This window comes from Enhydra lutris, unplaced genomic scaffold, assembly GCF_002288905.1.
Source record: "Enhydra lutris kenyoni isolate GAN:26980312 unplaced genomic scaffold, ASM228890v2 scaffoldscaffold15, whole genome shotgun sequence".
Taxonomy (NCBI): domain Eukaryota; kingdom Metazoa; phylum Chordata; class Mammalia; order Carnivora; family Mustelidae; genus Enhydra; species Enhydra lutris.
In genome coordinates, this window is record NW_019154099.1 from 62,530,098 (window position 1) to 62,544,543 (window position 14,446).

A 14,446-nucleotide genomic window follows, 5' to 3' on the forward strand; every position below is an offset into this window, starting at 1 on the left:
GAGGGCAGGGGCGGGAGGGGCGGAGCCGGGGAGCGGAGCCCGGGAGAGGAGGAGCCAGGCGCAGAGGCGAGCAGAGGAGCGGCGAGCCGAGCAGCCGAGCGGACCGCCCGCACCTCCGCGCTCCCCGCCCGCAGCCCCTGCCGGCAGTCCGGGCCCCGAGCCGCCAACCCCTGCCGAGCGGCCACCCCCGCGGGCCGGGCCGGGCATGAGCGCGGAGGGGCCGCGGCCGCCCCCCGCAGTGCCCGGCGCGCCCAGGCCGTGACCGGGTCGGGGGCGCGCGGCCGCACTGGGGCGGGCCCATGGGCGCGCCGAGCCGGGCGCGGGGGCGCTGAGCGCGGGCGGGCGCGGCCGGAGGAGCCATGGACTGCGGCCGGGTGCGGACGCTCGTGCACCGATACGTGAGTCCGGCCCGCGGCGGGGGGGGGGGGGGGGGGGGGGGGGGGGGGGACGGGCCCCGGGGTCGGACCCGTTGCGCGCGCCCCCCCTGTGCGGCCGGCGGCCGGGGTCCCGGGGGCTTGCGCAGCTCGGGGCGCGGGCAGGGCGCCGGGGAGGCTCGCGGAGGGCGCACCTCGCGCGTGCGGCGGCGGGGCCCGGGCGCCCGTCCACCTGCTCCGGCCCGCGCGCCCCCCGCGACCCGTGGGGAAGGGGCTGCCCGGCGCGGGCTGCGAAGGGACGGGCGGGCGGGACGGCAGAGCGCGCTCGCGCGGAGAAGCTCCCCTTCGCCGGGTCCGTGTGACAGCGCCGAGGACCCGCAAGTGAAGTTTGGCACCGCTTGCCGGGAAGTGACCAATCGGAGCGGAGGCCGGGGCTGTGCGCGCCGTCTGGAGTCCGCGCTCGCGGGGCGCGGTGCGGGGCTCAGCTCGGGCTCGGAGGGCAAAGCGGGTGTTCCCGACCCCGGAGCGAGGGGACTGCGCGCGGCCGTGGCCCTGGCACCGGTGCCGGAGGGCGTGTGCGCCCGAGAGAAAGAGCGCTGTCCGGAGGGTGGTGTTTCCTGCCACCGGCTCCACAAAGGCGCCTTGTTCGCGGCCGACGTCGGTCCGCGGTCGCGCGCGGCTTGGACGAGCCGCCGGCCCGCGTGTGCGGGCATCACTGTGGGAACCGGGGGCTTTTTCCCGCGTAGGATTGTCTCGGACACACTTTCCTGTTTGTGAGCTCGCTGAGGAGGAGGCCCCGGCTCGGATCTTCGTGGGGTCTTCGTGGATGGCACCGCCAAGGTCCCGCCCCCCCGTGCTGACTCCCTGAGCAGAAGACTAGGGTCAGGGTGACTGTGCCCACCTTCCCCAGGTCCCGGCTCCCTGGGGCAGGTTAGGCGCCTGACCTTGCAGCGGAGAGAAGGGGTGGGGCAGGGCCGCCGGGTGAAAGCTCCGTGATTCCCCCGGAGTCCACCCTGTGGAGTGAATGTGTGTCAGAGGACACGTTTTTTCTGCAGGGTGGGAAGTTCTAGAAAGCCCCATCCCAGTGACCGTGGGTAGGAGAAACGCTTTGTCGGGCAGGGACGCTGTCTTCCCAGCTGCCCCTCGGCCGGTTATGCCCCTGCCTCTGTCCCCAAAGGGAAACGAGAACCGGTGCAGCTAGTTATTTAACCTGTGCCCAGGGTTCCGCAGTTAATTTCCGTTCCCTTCCAAGTCTTGATAAAAGGGAGGGTTGCGTGGCGAGGGGGACGTGCAGTCTGTGTCCAGGAGAGATGGAGAGAGGGTGGGCGGTCCTCTCTGACCCACGGTGTCCTCCGACCGGGCGGCTGCTCACTGCCCAGTGGGTCTGACCACCCCCCTGGTTCTGGACCCTTCGTCCCAGGAGTGGGGCAGACACATGCCTTTCCTCCAGGCCCTCAGCTGTTCCATGTCGTATTGGTTTATGTAAGTGTCTCGCGGTTGGTACGTTAACGGTCCCTTCGCTGTGTCATGAGGCTTACGAGGTGATGTTTTCTGTCAGACCGAAGTGGTAGCTGTTGCTTACGGAACTTTGCCAGGCGCGGACGCTGTCTGCTGCCGTTCCTGGAACACGGGCTATAGGTCACTCACTAGTATTCCTCTTCTCCATTCCACATTTTTTTTTTTTTCCAGTCTGGGCACTCGAGGGTTTCAGCGCAGTCGCATACAGAACCGTCCATTTCCATGATACTAAGCTGTTTGTGCTGTTGAGCTAATCTGAGTTTTTCCAGGAAGCGTCAGGTTCTGTCGGGGTTCGTCATCATGTAGGACCAAATTATATTATGTTTTTCTCGAAGGAGAGGCAGAGCCTGGAGCTGAGTACGTCCGTCGGTCGTCGTGGTTTCCCTTTGACTTTACGAGAACAAACAAGAGCTTGCCCCCGGTTCTCTGCCAGTGCTCACCCGCTGTGTTGCTGGGGCAGAGAAAACGTCTCAGCTCCTTCTGAGGTGTGAGCGTTGCCAGAAGGTAAAGGAGTCCTTGAGAGCATCGCTGAAGATATTTCAGTCTGGCAGACTCCAGAGAGAGAGAGAGAGAGAGAGAGAACAGGCGCATGGATGGGAGAAGTCTGTCGTGGTCCTACTGTGTAGACCGCGGAGCACATATTCCTGGTGCTGTGGACGGACGGAAGCCGTGCAGGGGTGAGCTGTGTGCACACGCGGCCGGTGCTTGTGTACCGTCAGGTGATTTATGGGTCACAAGGTAGTTGGACCCGTTTACAGATGCTTCTGACTTAACGAAGCAGATGGAGAGGTAGTTCTCTTTCCTCCTTATAGATGGGGGGGGCGCCTGGGTTCAGGGGGTTTCACTTCTGGGAGAAGCCTGTGCAGCCTCGCGGGTCCCCGCGGGCTCTGTGGGTGCCTGACTGGCCTGCGGGGGAAGCTGTGAGACTGTGGGCAGGCCCGCCTCTGTGGTCCCGTCCGAGACCAGCTATGGAGAGGCTCCCTGAGGGGTGCGGTGGGAGCTTGGAGCACGGCCCGGCTCTCAGGAGCTGCTCTGGTCACCGCGAGCCATTAGCACGAGTCAGTCCCCGGGTGGGGTGGCCCGGGCGCCCCACTCCTGAGCGCAGGCCAGGCCGCAGGCGGCGTCTGTCCATGTATGTGCTCACGCGTGCACATCCCAGGCTGGGATAACGGCGCTGGCAGGACACTGGCCTCCTCCTTCCCTTCCAGGCGGCCCGGTCGGGAGACCCGGCTTGGCAGGTCTGTGGGTCTGAACTCCATCTTGTTCCGTGTCTGTGGTTTGTGTCCGGTTGCTCCTGCTGCCATGCTGCCCCTACATTTCCACCTGTTTCTCACATTTTTTGCTTTCTAGAATTCTTACATTTGACACGGTAAACTTCTGGAAAATGCGCGGGCACTCCTTGCTAGGTGGGTCCTCTTTCTGGAACAAGCTGTGACATTAGGGCTTTCTTTGTCAGGGAAAAGTAAATATTTGGGGTCCCCGGGGAACTTTAAGCACAGCTGTCTTTGAGCGCTGTAACCGTTCTAGAAAGCCCCGCGGTCTCTGTGTCTGGGCCAGTCTGTGCTCCCGGGGAGGCGGCCTGTCCACGGGGCAGACGTTCCTTCCACTCGGTCCTTCCAGTCCCTGTAGGAGAACCAACGCTGCAGAGCTAGGAGCCCCTCCCCCAACCCTGCCTAACCCCACAGGGGAGGCTTCTCCCGCCGGGCTTGCAGGTGCAGGAGGCCGCGAGCCTGGCCTTGTGTGAGGCCTGGTCTGGCCGCGTGTGGACGGGAGCCAGCGCGCCACGCGCCGGTCCTCGGCCCCCGGGCTCCCGCACACTTGCAGGCAATCTGCCTGGTCTCTGTCTCCCCTCCGCACTCCGGCCCGGAGCGAACTCCCTGCTCTGCTCCCACGCGCCCCAGAGCAGCTCCGCTGCTGGCAGCAAGCCCCGTGGGATGCTGTTCTCCGAGCCGCAGGGCCGGCTTAACCACGGTGCGGACAAGCGGTTTCTGTGCCCGGTTTTGCTACAGTCTGTTGGGTTTCAGGGGGTGAGCGCGCCGCCTCCACTTGCGGTGGTGAGAACCGTGCTGGCTCTGCCTGCGAATGCCGCAGGAGGCCGCGGGCTACACCCTGAACGCAGACCGACCCGGCGCTCGGCCCGTGCTCCAGCAGAAACAGGCTTGATGAAAGACAGTTGGGGCCCTAAGACCCAGGCTCCTGAAAGCTTTTCTGACCGGGGCGAGTGTGGGCAGATGCCCTTGTCCGCGGGAGAGTCAGGGAGGCCAGCTCTGGCAGCGTTGGCGGTCTGGCCGCGCGAGCAAGGGTTGCCGCCGCTTTTGCTCGCCTGCCGGCACCGCGGGGACACGCAGTAGTGGCTGCTGGAGGTCAGAAGTCCCAGCTGCCTCCCCTCTGTGAGCCCCTGGTGCGCTGGCTGACAGCCTCGGCTTCTTGCGGGGGACTGGGGCGATGAGGGCTCCTCCCTGCACGGGCTCGCGTGTCCCGCTGGGAATGCCCACGGCCCCCGCTGCTCGCAGCCCCGCGCCGCTCAGGCCTTCAGACCCCCCGCGTCACGTGGACTGTCGAGACCTTGCCCTGGGCTTCCTGGAGGGAACATAGTCACCAGATAGGATGCCTCCTCCTCCAGGCGGCCCGCCTGCCCTGCCTCGTCTGCTCTCGTCTCCCTGTGGTTTGGGACCCCACGTCTCCTCCTTCCTCCCGGATCATCTGTGTCCCTCCTGAGACCCGGTGCCGGTGGCCGGCCCTGCTCATAGCCTGTTCTCAAGCTGCAGACTTTTCCCGATCCCGTTTCTCCGCCTCCTTCACAGCCGAACTTTGCCCTCGTGCCAACGTGTCTCTTCTCATACTTGCGGTGGGGGGGAGTTCATCACCATCTGCATCACCCTGGAGGCCCTTGGAGTCCTTCACATCCTCCCGGCACACACCCGCCAGTGCCTTGTGCGCACACCGATGCTTCTCAAGCCCAGCACAGCCAGGCCCAGTCCCCGGGGCGCTCCCTTTAGGTGGTTGTGGGGGCGGTGGCAGGCAGGAAGCCGAACACAGGAATACATGTGGGGCCGGGGCTGGCGGACCTGGCCGTGTCCAGGCAGAGGGGCCGCACGGCGGCCCCATGGCCTTCCCGCCTGCCGCTGGACCTTCTTGGTCCCCGCAGGGCTCTGCGCTGGCGCCCTCTCTTCTCCGGGCACACCTCTGCCCGGAGGAGCCCCAGGCACCCCGTCCACGACCACGCAGCCTCTCAGCTGCCCGCCACGCGCCTGGACCAGTTCCTGGCACAGGGTGGTCCCTCTGGAAACATCTGTCTGGGGGATTCCTCCTTGTGTGGGGGCTGGGAGAAGGGCGTGGCAGAATTCGCCCCGGATGCTTCGAAGGGAGCTTCCGGGGATCGCAAGTGATTGATGACAGCCTTAACACATGGCTCACGTGATTTCAGACTTCTGGATTCTCCTTCCTTGGTACATTAACCAGCATCATCGCCGTGTGGGAGCAGCAGACATTGGGCCCAACCCATCGCACAGTCAGCACCACAATGGGGAATGTTGGGTGCTCAGGGCTGTGGCCCCTGGTGGGTCCATGGGACGGGCTTGGTGGCTTCTGCATGAAGGTTTCCCTGCATCCCGGAACAGCGCTCCCCTGTGGGTCGCAGCAGGTCCTGGGGTGCATGGGTCCCTGGCTTGGGATCCCCTTCTTGCCTCTGTTGGCTGGACCCTGGGGCCCTGGGAGGAGGGACCCGCCACGGGGCCGCTGTCGGAGCTGGATGGATACCGCTCTTACCTGCTCACTGGTGGGACCCAGCTCCCTTCAAACAGCATAAATGGTTTTTGTTTCTGGGCAAAATAATTGGGTTTCCCAATTTTTGTTAGATTCTTGAAGGAGTGTTGGCCTTAGTTAAGGTTCAGAACCCTTGTCCAAGGACACAGGCACTCGGTGGCTTCAGAAGTGCATGTGAACGCGCATGACGTCCACACCTCCCCTCTTCTTCAGCACGATCTGGCCCGTCCTCCTGGGTTGCTACCCCCCCACCACAGCTGCCCGCTGAGTGACCCCTGGCCAGGGGCTGCATGCTGTCCCGTGGCCCCTCTGTCCCCTGCCAGGAGCGTGTCGGCTCTCCTGAGGCCCTGCTGTTTCTCGGGTTCCCTGACTTCCCTCACTGTCCCCCCGGGTGTGCCTGCCTCGCTCACAGCCCCCAACCTAGTCCCCGGGGACGCGGGACACCCTGGTTTACTCCCTGGAGGGAGGCCTTGGCCCCCGCCTGAGGGCAACGGGCGCCCCCCTGCTGGAGTGCGGGGCCGGGAGGGGGCCCAGCACGGAGGCCAAGGGTCAGCTGGGATTTTTGGTTTCCTCCCGCGGCTTCTCCCGTTGTCACCTGCACTGAGCCTCTGGCCTTTGTGTCTTAAATGCTCCATCTTACAGTCAACACCCAAGTTCACCGACTCTGTAATGAGCACCTTAGAACAAACAACGCGTGAACCCTTCCTGAGAACGCTTCCTCCTGGACCGCACTCCCAGCACGAGGCCCTGGGGCAGCCCTGTCCTCACGCCCTCTCCCAGAGCTCCGTCCGGCGGCGGGAAGCAGCTCATTTCCTGCCGGTAACAGCTCCACGCTTCTCGGGGCTGCCCGGCTCAGAACGTTTTCCCGGCTCAGAAAGGCAATGAAGAAAGATCTTTTCCCTGGTTTGAAAGACGAGGCAGGACTTTCAAGAGAAGGTTTGTTACTTATGAAAAAGACTCTTTGGCCAAAGACCAGTAACGTGTGTGTCCCAGGGATGGGAAGAAGGCGTAGCCTGACAGACTGGGCATCTGTGCCCCTGGTCTGCTTGTGCCCACCCTCCGTCCCTGTCCCCGGCTGGGAGTAGCCAGGACAGCTACCAAGAGAGACGGAGGGAGACAGAGACAGGGAGAGACAGAGACAGAAGGAGGAAAGCTGAGAGATGGAGGGAGAGAAAAACGAAGAGAGACAGGACAGAGAAACTGAGACAGAGATGGAAGGAGGGAGGGAGAGAGACAGACAGAGATTGGAAGGTAGAGAAAGAGAGATGGAGGGAGAGAGGGGAAGAGAGAGGAACAGACAGGAACAGAGACAGAGACAGAGGGGGAGAGACAGGAAGAAGGAGATAGAGAGAGACAGACAGACACAGAGACAGGACGGTGGGCCAGCTCCTCCCAGGAGCAGGTGGGACATCTGGCTACCCTTGCCAGAAGGAGGGAACAGTCCCAACCACTCCGAGAAGGGGCGCTCCGTCCACTCTGCACAAGAAGCAACCCCATCCGCTGTGTCTGCGTCGGGCGAAGGGGTCACGGTGAGCCGTTGGCCGGGTTCCCAGAACAGCAGTGGGGACCGGCCGTCTCTGCTTACTTCGCTGGGGGATCGCTTTACGGAAATACCTTGACCTTTTATTTTGTTGGTGAATTTACCCCCAGGTGCACCTGCGTGGACCTGCCTTTTCCTGCCCAAGATGCATTTGGAAAAACTGGGGCGAGCTGTGCTCTTCGCGAGAGGTCAGGGGGGCACAAGTCTATGAACCTGTGAGCTTGAGGCTAGGAGCATTCTGGGTGCCCTGACCTGCAGTCTGGTGAAGCTGGTTTGTGGCCATGACCTGCTTCGACCCCTCCCTGGTCCCCTTCTCACCGTTACCCTCGGCCCTGTGCTTTGCTCTTCAGGACACGCGCAGACACTACATTTCTTGGGCGACATGTGTAAACGGAGCTGTGTAGGAAAGCCCTGCTTGCTTGATCTAGGGATGGGATGTTCTGGAATGCGGGCGGGAGTACCCACTGGGCCTGGCGCTGGGGGCAGTGAGAATTAGGGAGGCGGGGAAGGAAGGGCCAGGTAGCATCTGCTGTAAAGCCAGGTGGTCCGCAGTTTCCGTTGACCCCGGAGCTGCATTTCGCATGCTTTCCCGCCCCCGGGAGATGGAGCAGAGCTGGAAGGTCTCATTCCCAACGTGCCCTGTGCAGCCCCTGCCTCGTGCTCCGGTTGAAGGCGCCTTTTCCTTCCAGCAGCACCTGCTTTTGGAATCTGTCATGTCTCAGGACCCCTCCTGAGCCGTCCCTGGAGGATGGGGGCGGTGGACGGCTGTTGATGTGGCTCGTGGTTATCAAGCCGGTCCCAGGAGCACCGTGTGCCCGGGAAGGTGCAGGGACACACCTGCCTCCCTTTGCCCTGAATGCTCCCGATTCTTCACGGAAGCCTTCTGTGGCCGAGGGCCGTGCGGGAGCCGGTGCCCGTCCAGGCTGTTGCTCGATGGCACGGTCACCGGGGGTCCCTCGCGCTCCCCCGCCAGCATGTGTGTGCAGGGAGTGAACACGGGGCTGTTGGAGCGAGCAGCACAGCCTCCACGAGACCCCGTGCTCTTTGTTGGGTTTGCACCCTGTGCTCTCGTCTCTCAGTGGGCTTCCTCCTCTCTTGGCACCTTTCTTCCTGTGTCTCATGAGCTGAGGTCAGCGGCCAGCGGGTTTCTGGAACTGTGATCCTAACATACGGGCTGGAAGGTCAAGGAAATCGATGCTGAGAGTGTGGTCTGGGAGGAATCGTTTCCCGGGAGGCTCACATGTTGTTTAAGGTGCTCGTTACAGAGTCCGTGAACTTGGGTGTTGATTTTAAATGCTAGCATTTAAGACATGAAGGGAGACATGTGCGGCCTGAGTGCGTCTCAGTCAGCCCAGGCCACAGTAACAGACAGTCCAAGGTCAAGGAGCCGGCACATCCTGCTTCTGGTGAGAGCATCTTCCTGGCCTGCGGACGGCCGCCGTCCTGCCATGGCCTCACGGGGCCTTTGCTCATGTGCTGGAGGTTCCAGGGGGAGAGTGCAGATGGCCCCCTCTCCAGGTACCGTCCTGCTGGCGGTTAGGGCTTGAGTGTATGAGTTTGGGAGAGGCACTGTGCAGTCCGGGGCCGTACGCTGGGAGCTGGCCCCGTTCAGGCCGTAAACACCCAACCAGATGTGAGCATCCGAGAGGAAAGGCACGTGAAGTTTGCTTACGGTTCTGTCGAAAACACAGAAGTGAATGTTCCACAAAATCTGGAGAGGCGAAACTAGATATTTAGTGGGAATGGGCTACTTCTTTAAAATTGTGGCACAGACTTTGGCACCCGGTCCCTTCGTGGCTATAATAGAGCCTGGCTTCCATCACCGATCGGCCTGAGGCTGCAGCATGTCTGTGTGTCTCTGGGCCGCTGCTGCGGGAGGCTGGCAGGAGCGTGGCGGCCAGCGCTGAGACAGGCTACAAGGCGCTGTCCTGGGTTTGTACTGTAATCCCAGTGCGCAGCGTCTGGCCCGGGGACGGGACGGATGTCTCGGTGTTCGGCACATAACTGGATTGGACGTGTCTGCCGCGGCCGGAGCGTCGTGACCTGGTGCCTCCGGTCAGTGGAGTGGCACCGGCAGACTTCCGCTGGCCTCTGGATAGTGTGGCACCGTGCCTTTGGCGGGTCTGGAAGGTGAGTGTTGGACGCGGAACCTGACTTCCTAGCTCGCAGAGTAGGGCGTGTGCTCCCGCCGAGGCCGCCTGTGCGCACACGACCCCGATGCGCTCGGGGGTGCTCACGCTGGTGGCCCAGCTCCCGACCCTGCTGCTGTCTCTCTCCGCGGCGGGTGCTTCTCCAGCCCTGCCCGGTCTTCCTTCATCTGGGATTTGCGCACGGAGCGGACGTGCCCCGAAGCACGGTTGTCTTCGGGTCAGGAGTGAGGCCGGCCTCTGACGACCGTCACGAGAGCTCGTGCCACTGGCTTCGCGGATGGTTCAGGCCAAGTGGTCCCATTGGTAAGAGGAGCCACAAGTCTGTGTCAGTGTTCGAAGCCGGCCCGGAGTTCTCCTCCAGCCTTTCTGGGCCCGGACGATCCGGAGGCTCCCGTCCCTCCTGCGTGCCGGAGTGGCCTGGACGGGCAGGCTGAGGAGCGGCGGCCGCCCCACACCGCGTTACGTCATCTCCCTCCTCCTGAGGAAAGAGGATTTCCTCCAGCCTATTTTCAGCCAAGGATTAGGGACACAGGTTCTGCTACTAGGGTATCATCTAGATTCCTGTGGGAGTTTTCAAGATTTCAGAAATTTGCCACTAAAACCCAAGTTTTAATATCGTGGAATTAATTTAAAATTGTTACATAGAATAAAGTTACTGATGATCACTGGTCCGGAGGACGTGAGACAGACAGATAACCGCAGGCAGTGCCCGTTTCTCTGTAAAAACGTGTGGGCGTCACGTGGAGTCTGACGAGCGTAGACGAGCCCTGAAGAGGTGGGAGAACTGTGTGGCGCCCGTGCCTCGTCCCCCAGTAACACCGGCGTTGGGGTGCCGGAGAGCAGCGAGCACAGTGGGCGTGGGGCTGCCTCTCTCACTCCCGCTCCTGCTGTCCCCGCGCTGGTTCGCGTTTTGTCTGACGTCGACAGAGTCAACTAGGCGAGCTCGCGGCCCTGGAGGAGTCGTGGGGGGCGGCCCAGGGCGGTTCTCGTAAAGAAAAGTCTGGGGTGTGCGGAGCGCATACTGGGCGCCTGCTGTATGCACTGAGGCTTCAGCAGGGAGCCGTCCCGGAGGCTGTGTGTGCGCGGCGGGTGACGGGCAGGGGGCGTGCACGGGGCCAGGAGGAGCCGCAGAGGACCGTGAACCATGCGCGGGAGGGTCGGGACGGGCGCTGCTGGAGAAGGTTGGGGCGGCCTCCACGTGCCGTGAGGCCGAGGCTGGGCCGCGGGGGTGGACGGAGGCCACCTGTGCTCCTGCCGCTGCTGATGTCATGGCCTGAAACGTGGACGACGTGACGTGTGCTGCTTCTGACGAGGTGCTTAGTTTCCCACAGATTACACGGCGAAATGAGGAACGTGCTACGTAATTGGTAAGTTAGGGTGATTTTTTTTTTTTGAAGATTTTATTTATTTATTTGACAGACAGAGGTCACAAGTAGGCAGAGAGGCAGGCAGAGAGAGAGAGGAGGAAGCAGGCTCCCCGCTGAGCAGAGAGCCCGATGCGGGACTTGATCCCAAGACCCTGGGATCACGACCTGAGCCGAAGGCAGAGGCTTTAACCCACTGAGCCACCCAGGCGCCCCAGTTAGGGTGATTTTTAACGTTATAACAGACTATTGGTTTATTGGACAAACGGGCAATAGGTAGGTTTATGGGCAGTTTTTTTCGTTGTGGTGAAACACACAGAACGTGAAATTCAGCACCTTCTGCCCTTTCTGGTGCGCGATTGCCGGCAGTCACACCGCGCGCACCGGGCCCGTCCAAGCCCTTTTGTCGGAAACGGAGCCCAAGTCATAGCCTTGTCGTATGTGCGGTGGCGTCTGGCTGCTTGGGGACGTTCTCAGTGGGATAGACCACCGCAGGGTCAGCAGAGCCTCGTTGAAACTCAAGCTCTGATTAACTCTTAGCGGGACAGACCCACGGAGCAGGTGGTGTTTGTATGTAAATAGCACGTGATGGGAGCCTCTCCTGGCTGTCGGCTCTCGCACCAGTGTCCTGCGACGGCTGTGCTGCTCCCGCTGCTTGCCTGAGTGTGTCGCCGACACGGGGTCGGGAAGGGGCCCTTTCGGGGGACAGGCTGTCCTGAAAGCCGGTGTCCGTGGCGCTGCCCTTGCGGCACCCCGCTCCTCTGCACGGGCGCGCTGAGCCGCATGGAGTCATGTGCTGTTTCCTGCGTTTGGGACAAGCAGGGGTTAAAGGGCCGGATGGACGTTTTCTTCCAGAAGCTCAGTTCTGCTGACCAGCCGGGTGGAGCACGTCCTCCGTTTCTGGCTCGTCTGTAACATCGGTCTCTCGCTGTCTGACAAACTGAGACGTGGAGCAGTTAAACGTAAAAGTACGTCTACGAACAGCTCTCAGATGCTTGCTTCTGTGAGAACCGATGTCCTGTTCCTTCGGCCACACCTGCTAGATTTTTCTTCTCTTCTTAAATCAGAGTCATTTTTTGATTTCATGAATTTGTTCTGTTTCTTTTTAGGGAACATCTGCAGGTCCTTCTCCTTAGTACCGAGGTTATTAACAAGAGATTTAGCCATAAAACTGAGTAATTTTACCGTGGTTTGTCTCATTAAAAAACCACACCGCGTGCTGCGTTGGCCAGAGCCCCGTTTGGCAGGTGAAGAAGTAAACGTGAAGAGAGAGCTAATTGCTTTTCCTTTGTACCCTCACGCTTCATTAAAAATAAAATGGGTTGCCGTTGGTTTTGTTCAGTTTCTTGCCCTCCCGTCCCTAGTCTGAGGGAGGGCGTCTTGTGCTCCTCCCTGGGGTGTGGCCTGTGCCCCGAGGGCTGCGTGCAGCACTGAGCTGTCCTGTCCCCACCTGCCATGGCCAGGCCCTGCAGCTCCGGGGATGCCTTCTCTCCTGCCCGGATGGTGAATATCCAGTTCTGCTTTTCTTCATTCTTCCGGTGGGCCTGGCCGAGGGCCGGGCTCCGGAGCCCACCCTAAGAGGGTGTCCAGAGTGCTCGCCGTCAGTCAGGGTACGGATGCGTGATGGGGTGGGGGAGGGTCCTGGGCCGCCCCCAGGAGGGCTCTGCGCAGGTGCACCTGTCACCGAGGCTCCCGGACTGCTTCCTGGTCCCCAGCCCTCCCGTCCCCGGGAACGTGGGCTGAAGTGAGGCCGCGACGTGCTCGGGCCCGCCTGTGCCTTCCTGCTGCGCACCGCGTGTCGGCCGCATGGCGGGCCGGGGATGAAATCTGCCGTCCATGATCCTTTGACCGGGTTTTTGGGGCCGTTTCTCGTTGTGATGCAGGGTGTGACATGGAAGTCGGGTCTCTGGTCCCCGGGCCCTTCTGCAAAGGCGGCTTCTCGGATAGATTCTGATCTGCGCCCTAGAGGCCGGAGGTGGCCTCTGACCTTGTAAACTCTAGAGGTCAGGGAGCTCCAAGCAGGTGCTTCGGTGGCGATGGTCTCCTTATGTCACCCGTATGGCTCCGACCTGTTTCCAGATTTGGGCCGTCCTGCAGTTCGGGGCTCCTGCCAGCCCCTGGCAGTCCCCCTGGGCTCGCTGATGATGGAAGCGAGGGAGAGGGAGCGCCGCGGTGCTGTGACCCTAACAGTGACAATAGTGGCGCCTGAGGGCAGGACCCCCGCTGTGGCGGCAAGGCCCTGCATCTGGGGGGGGATGTGTGACCTCCCTGGGCCTGTGGCTCCGACCCCTCGCTCTGCATGGGGTGTTGGTCCTCCGTGGGTGGGAGCCCCACCTGGTAGACGTTCAGCAGCAGGACAGTGAGGCCGGGCTGCTCACAGGTGACTGGACAGTGGGGCGGGGGGCGGTTCCGCCGTGCGGCAGGTACTGAAATGATGAAACCCGACGCTGCTGTGGCGGGACGAGTCACACGCTGCTGCTGCTCCGCTCTGCCCCGAGGCTCCCTGGAGGGGACCCGGGTCCCTCCTGCCGCTCGGCTCCCGTCTCTCCGCGAACCTGCTGGCGATTCTGCACAGTGGTTGGATGCAGGGGCTGTGGTTGGGCTGGAGCCAGCCGGTAGGCCATGCTGGGGCCTGAAGACAGGGGCCCTGGGGTCAGACGTCGCTTGTGTAGTGACATTGGACGGGGCTTCGCGTGTTTCGTATTTGAGGGAAGGAGAAGCGACGTGACAGGTGACCAGTCCCTGTGCCAGTCGCTGGGACCTGCGAGCACGGGCACGGCCAGCGTGGGATGACGGTGCTTCCTGTTGGGTGCGCCTTTCCTTCCCGGTGCCTGAGCCCTGCTCCTGCCTCTGGCCGCAGAGGTTGGCAGCCCAGCCCTCCAGCCTGCTGCAGGTGTGGTTTGCCCCCGCACCCTGCGGCCTCGCCCACTCTTCTCCGTGTTCTTCCTAAAGCAGAGAGGCTCCCGTTCTCTGTGCCTTAGTATTTGCCGTCAAGCTGTGCGACCTGAAGTAGGGAGAGGGTCCTAAGTTACGGGTTCAGAGCGAAAGTGCAGAGGGCAGGACTGTGGGTTGGGCCGAATTCCAGCCCTGCCATGAGACAGAAGCAAAGACGGGCTCCCCCGAACTCACGACACGCCGTGGCCTGGCCCCGCAGTCACGGGTTTTCCTTCCGTTGGAAGTCCGGCTTTCCTGAGCTCTGGCTTGCGTTTACGGAGAATGCTGTCTCCAGGAGGTGGGAGGGTGCCCAAGGTGTGAAATGGGATTTAACTTCTGGGGGGACGGGAGCAGACAGGCAGGCGCCTGCGTCCGTCCTTCAGACCGGCCCACCCCCAGGAGCAGCAGTCATGAAGGTGGAGGGGGCGCCGCCCAGCCCATGTTGGCCCGGTGAGGGGGCAGCATGCATACCGGAGTCCGGAGAGCTGGCGCCATGTGTGTCACGTGAGACCTCTTGCTGGGAAGTCAAGAGCCCGGATGAGAGCAGTCAGGCACTGCTGGAATTCGCTTGCAAGTGCTCTCTCCGTTTCCTCCCACACTTAGAGCTGGGCTCTCCCCGAAGTCCTGCATCGGGTTCTGCTTCCCAGAAAACCTTGCCAGTCGCTCCCCAGGAGTACACAGTGTCCCCACAGGTCAAGAGCAGCCTCATTAAGTCTCTCCCTGCTCCCTGCAGAGATGGATGAGCTCCTCCGCTCGTGGTTGGGCTTAGCTGGGGATGGCGTGAGGGCTGGCTCCCTGCAG

The 14,446-nt window shown here is 62.2% G+C and overlaps 1 protein-coding gene across 5 annotated transcripts in view; it reads left to right on the forward strand.

The window, feature by feature from the left end:
- Window positions 1–354: 354 nt before the first annotated feature.
- The window catches only part of LOC111146967 (ATPase phospholipid transporting 11A), a 110,704-nt gene continuing 96,612 nt past the window's right edge, over window positions 355–14,446 (forward strand). For all 5 annotated transcript variants that reach the window (XR_002640575.1, XM_022502742.1, XM_022502743.1 and 2 more), the window contains exon 1: window positions 355–398. Coding sequence is in view for 4 of the 5 variants with exons in the window: in XM_022502742.1 (XP_022358450.1) it covers window positions 360–398 (39 nt within the window). In the remaining variant the exon portion in view is untranslated. The remainder of the gene's footprint in view (window positions 399–14,446) is intronic.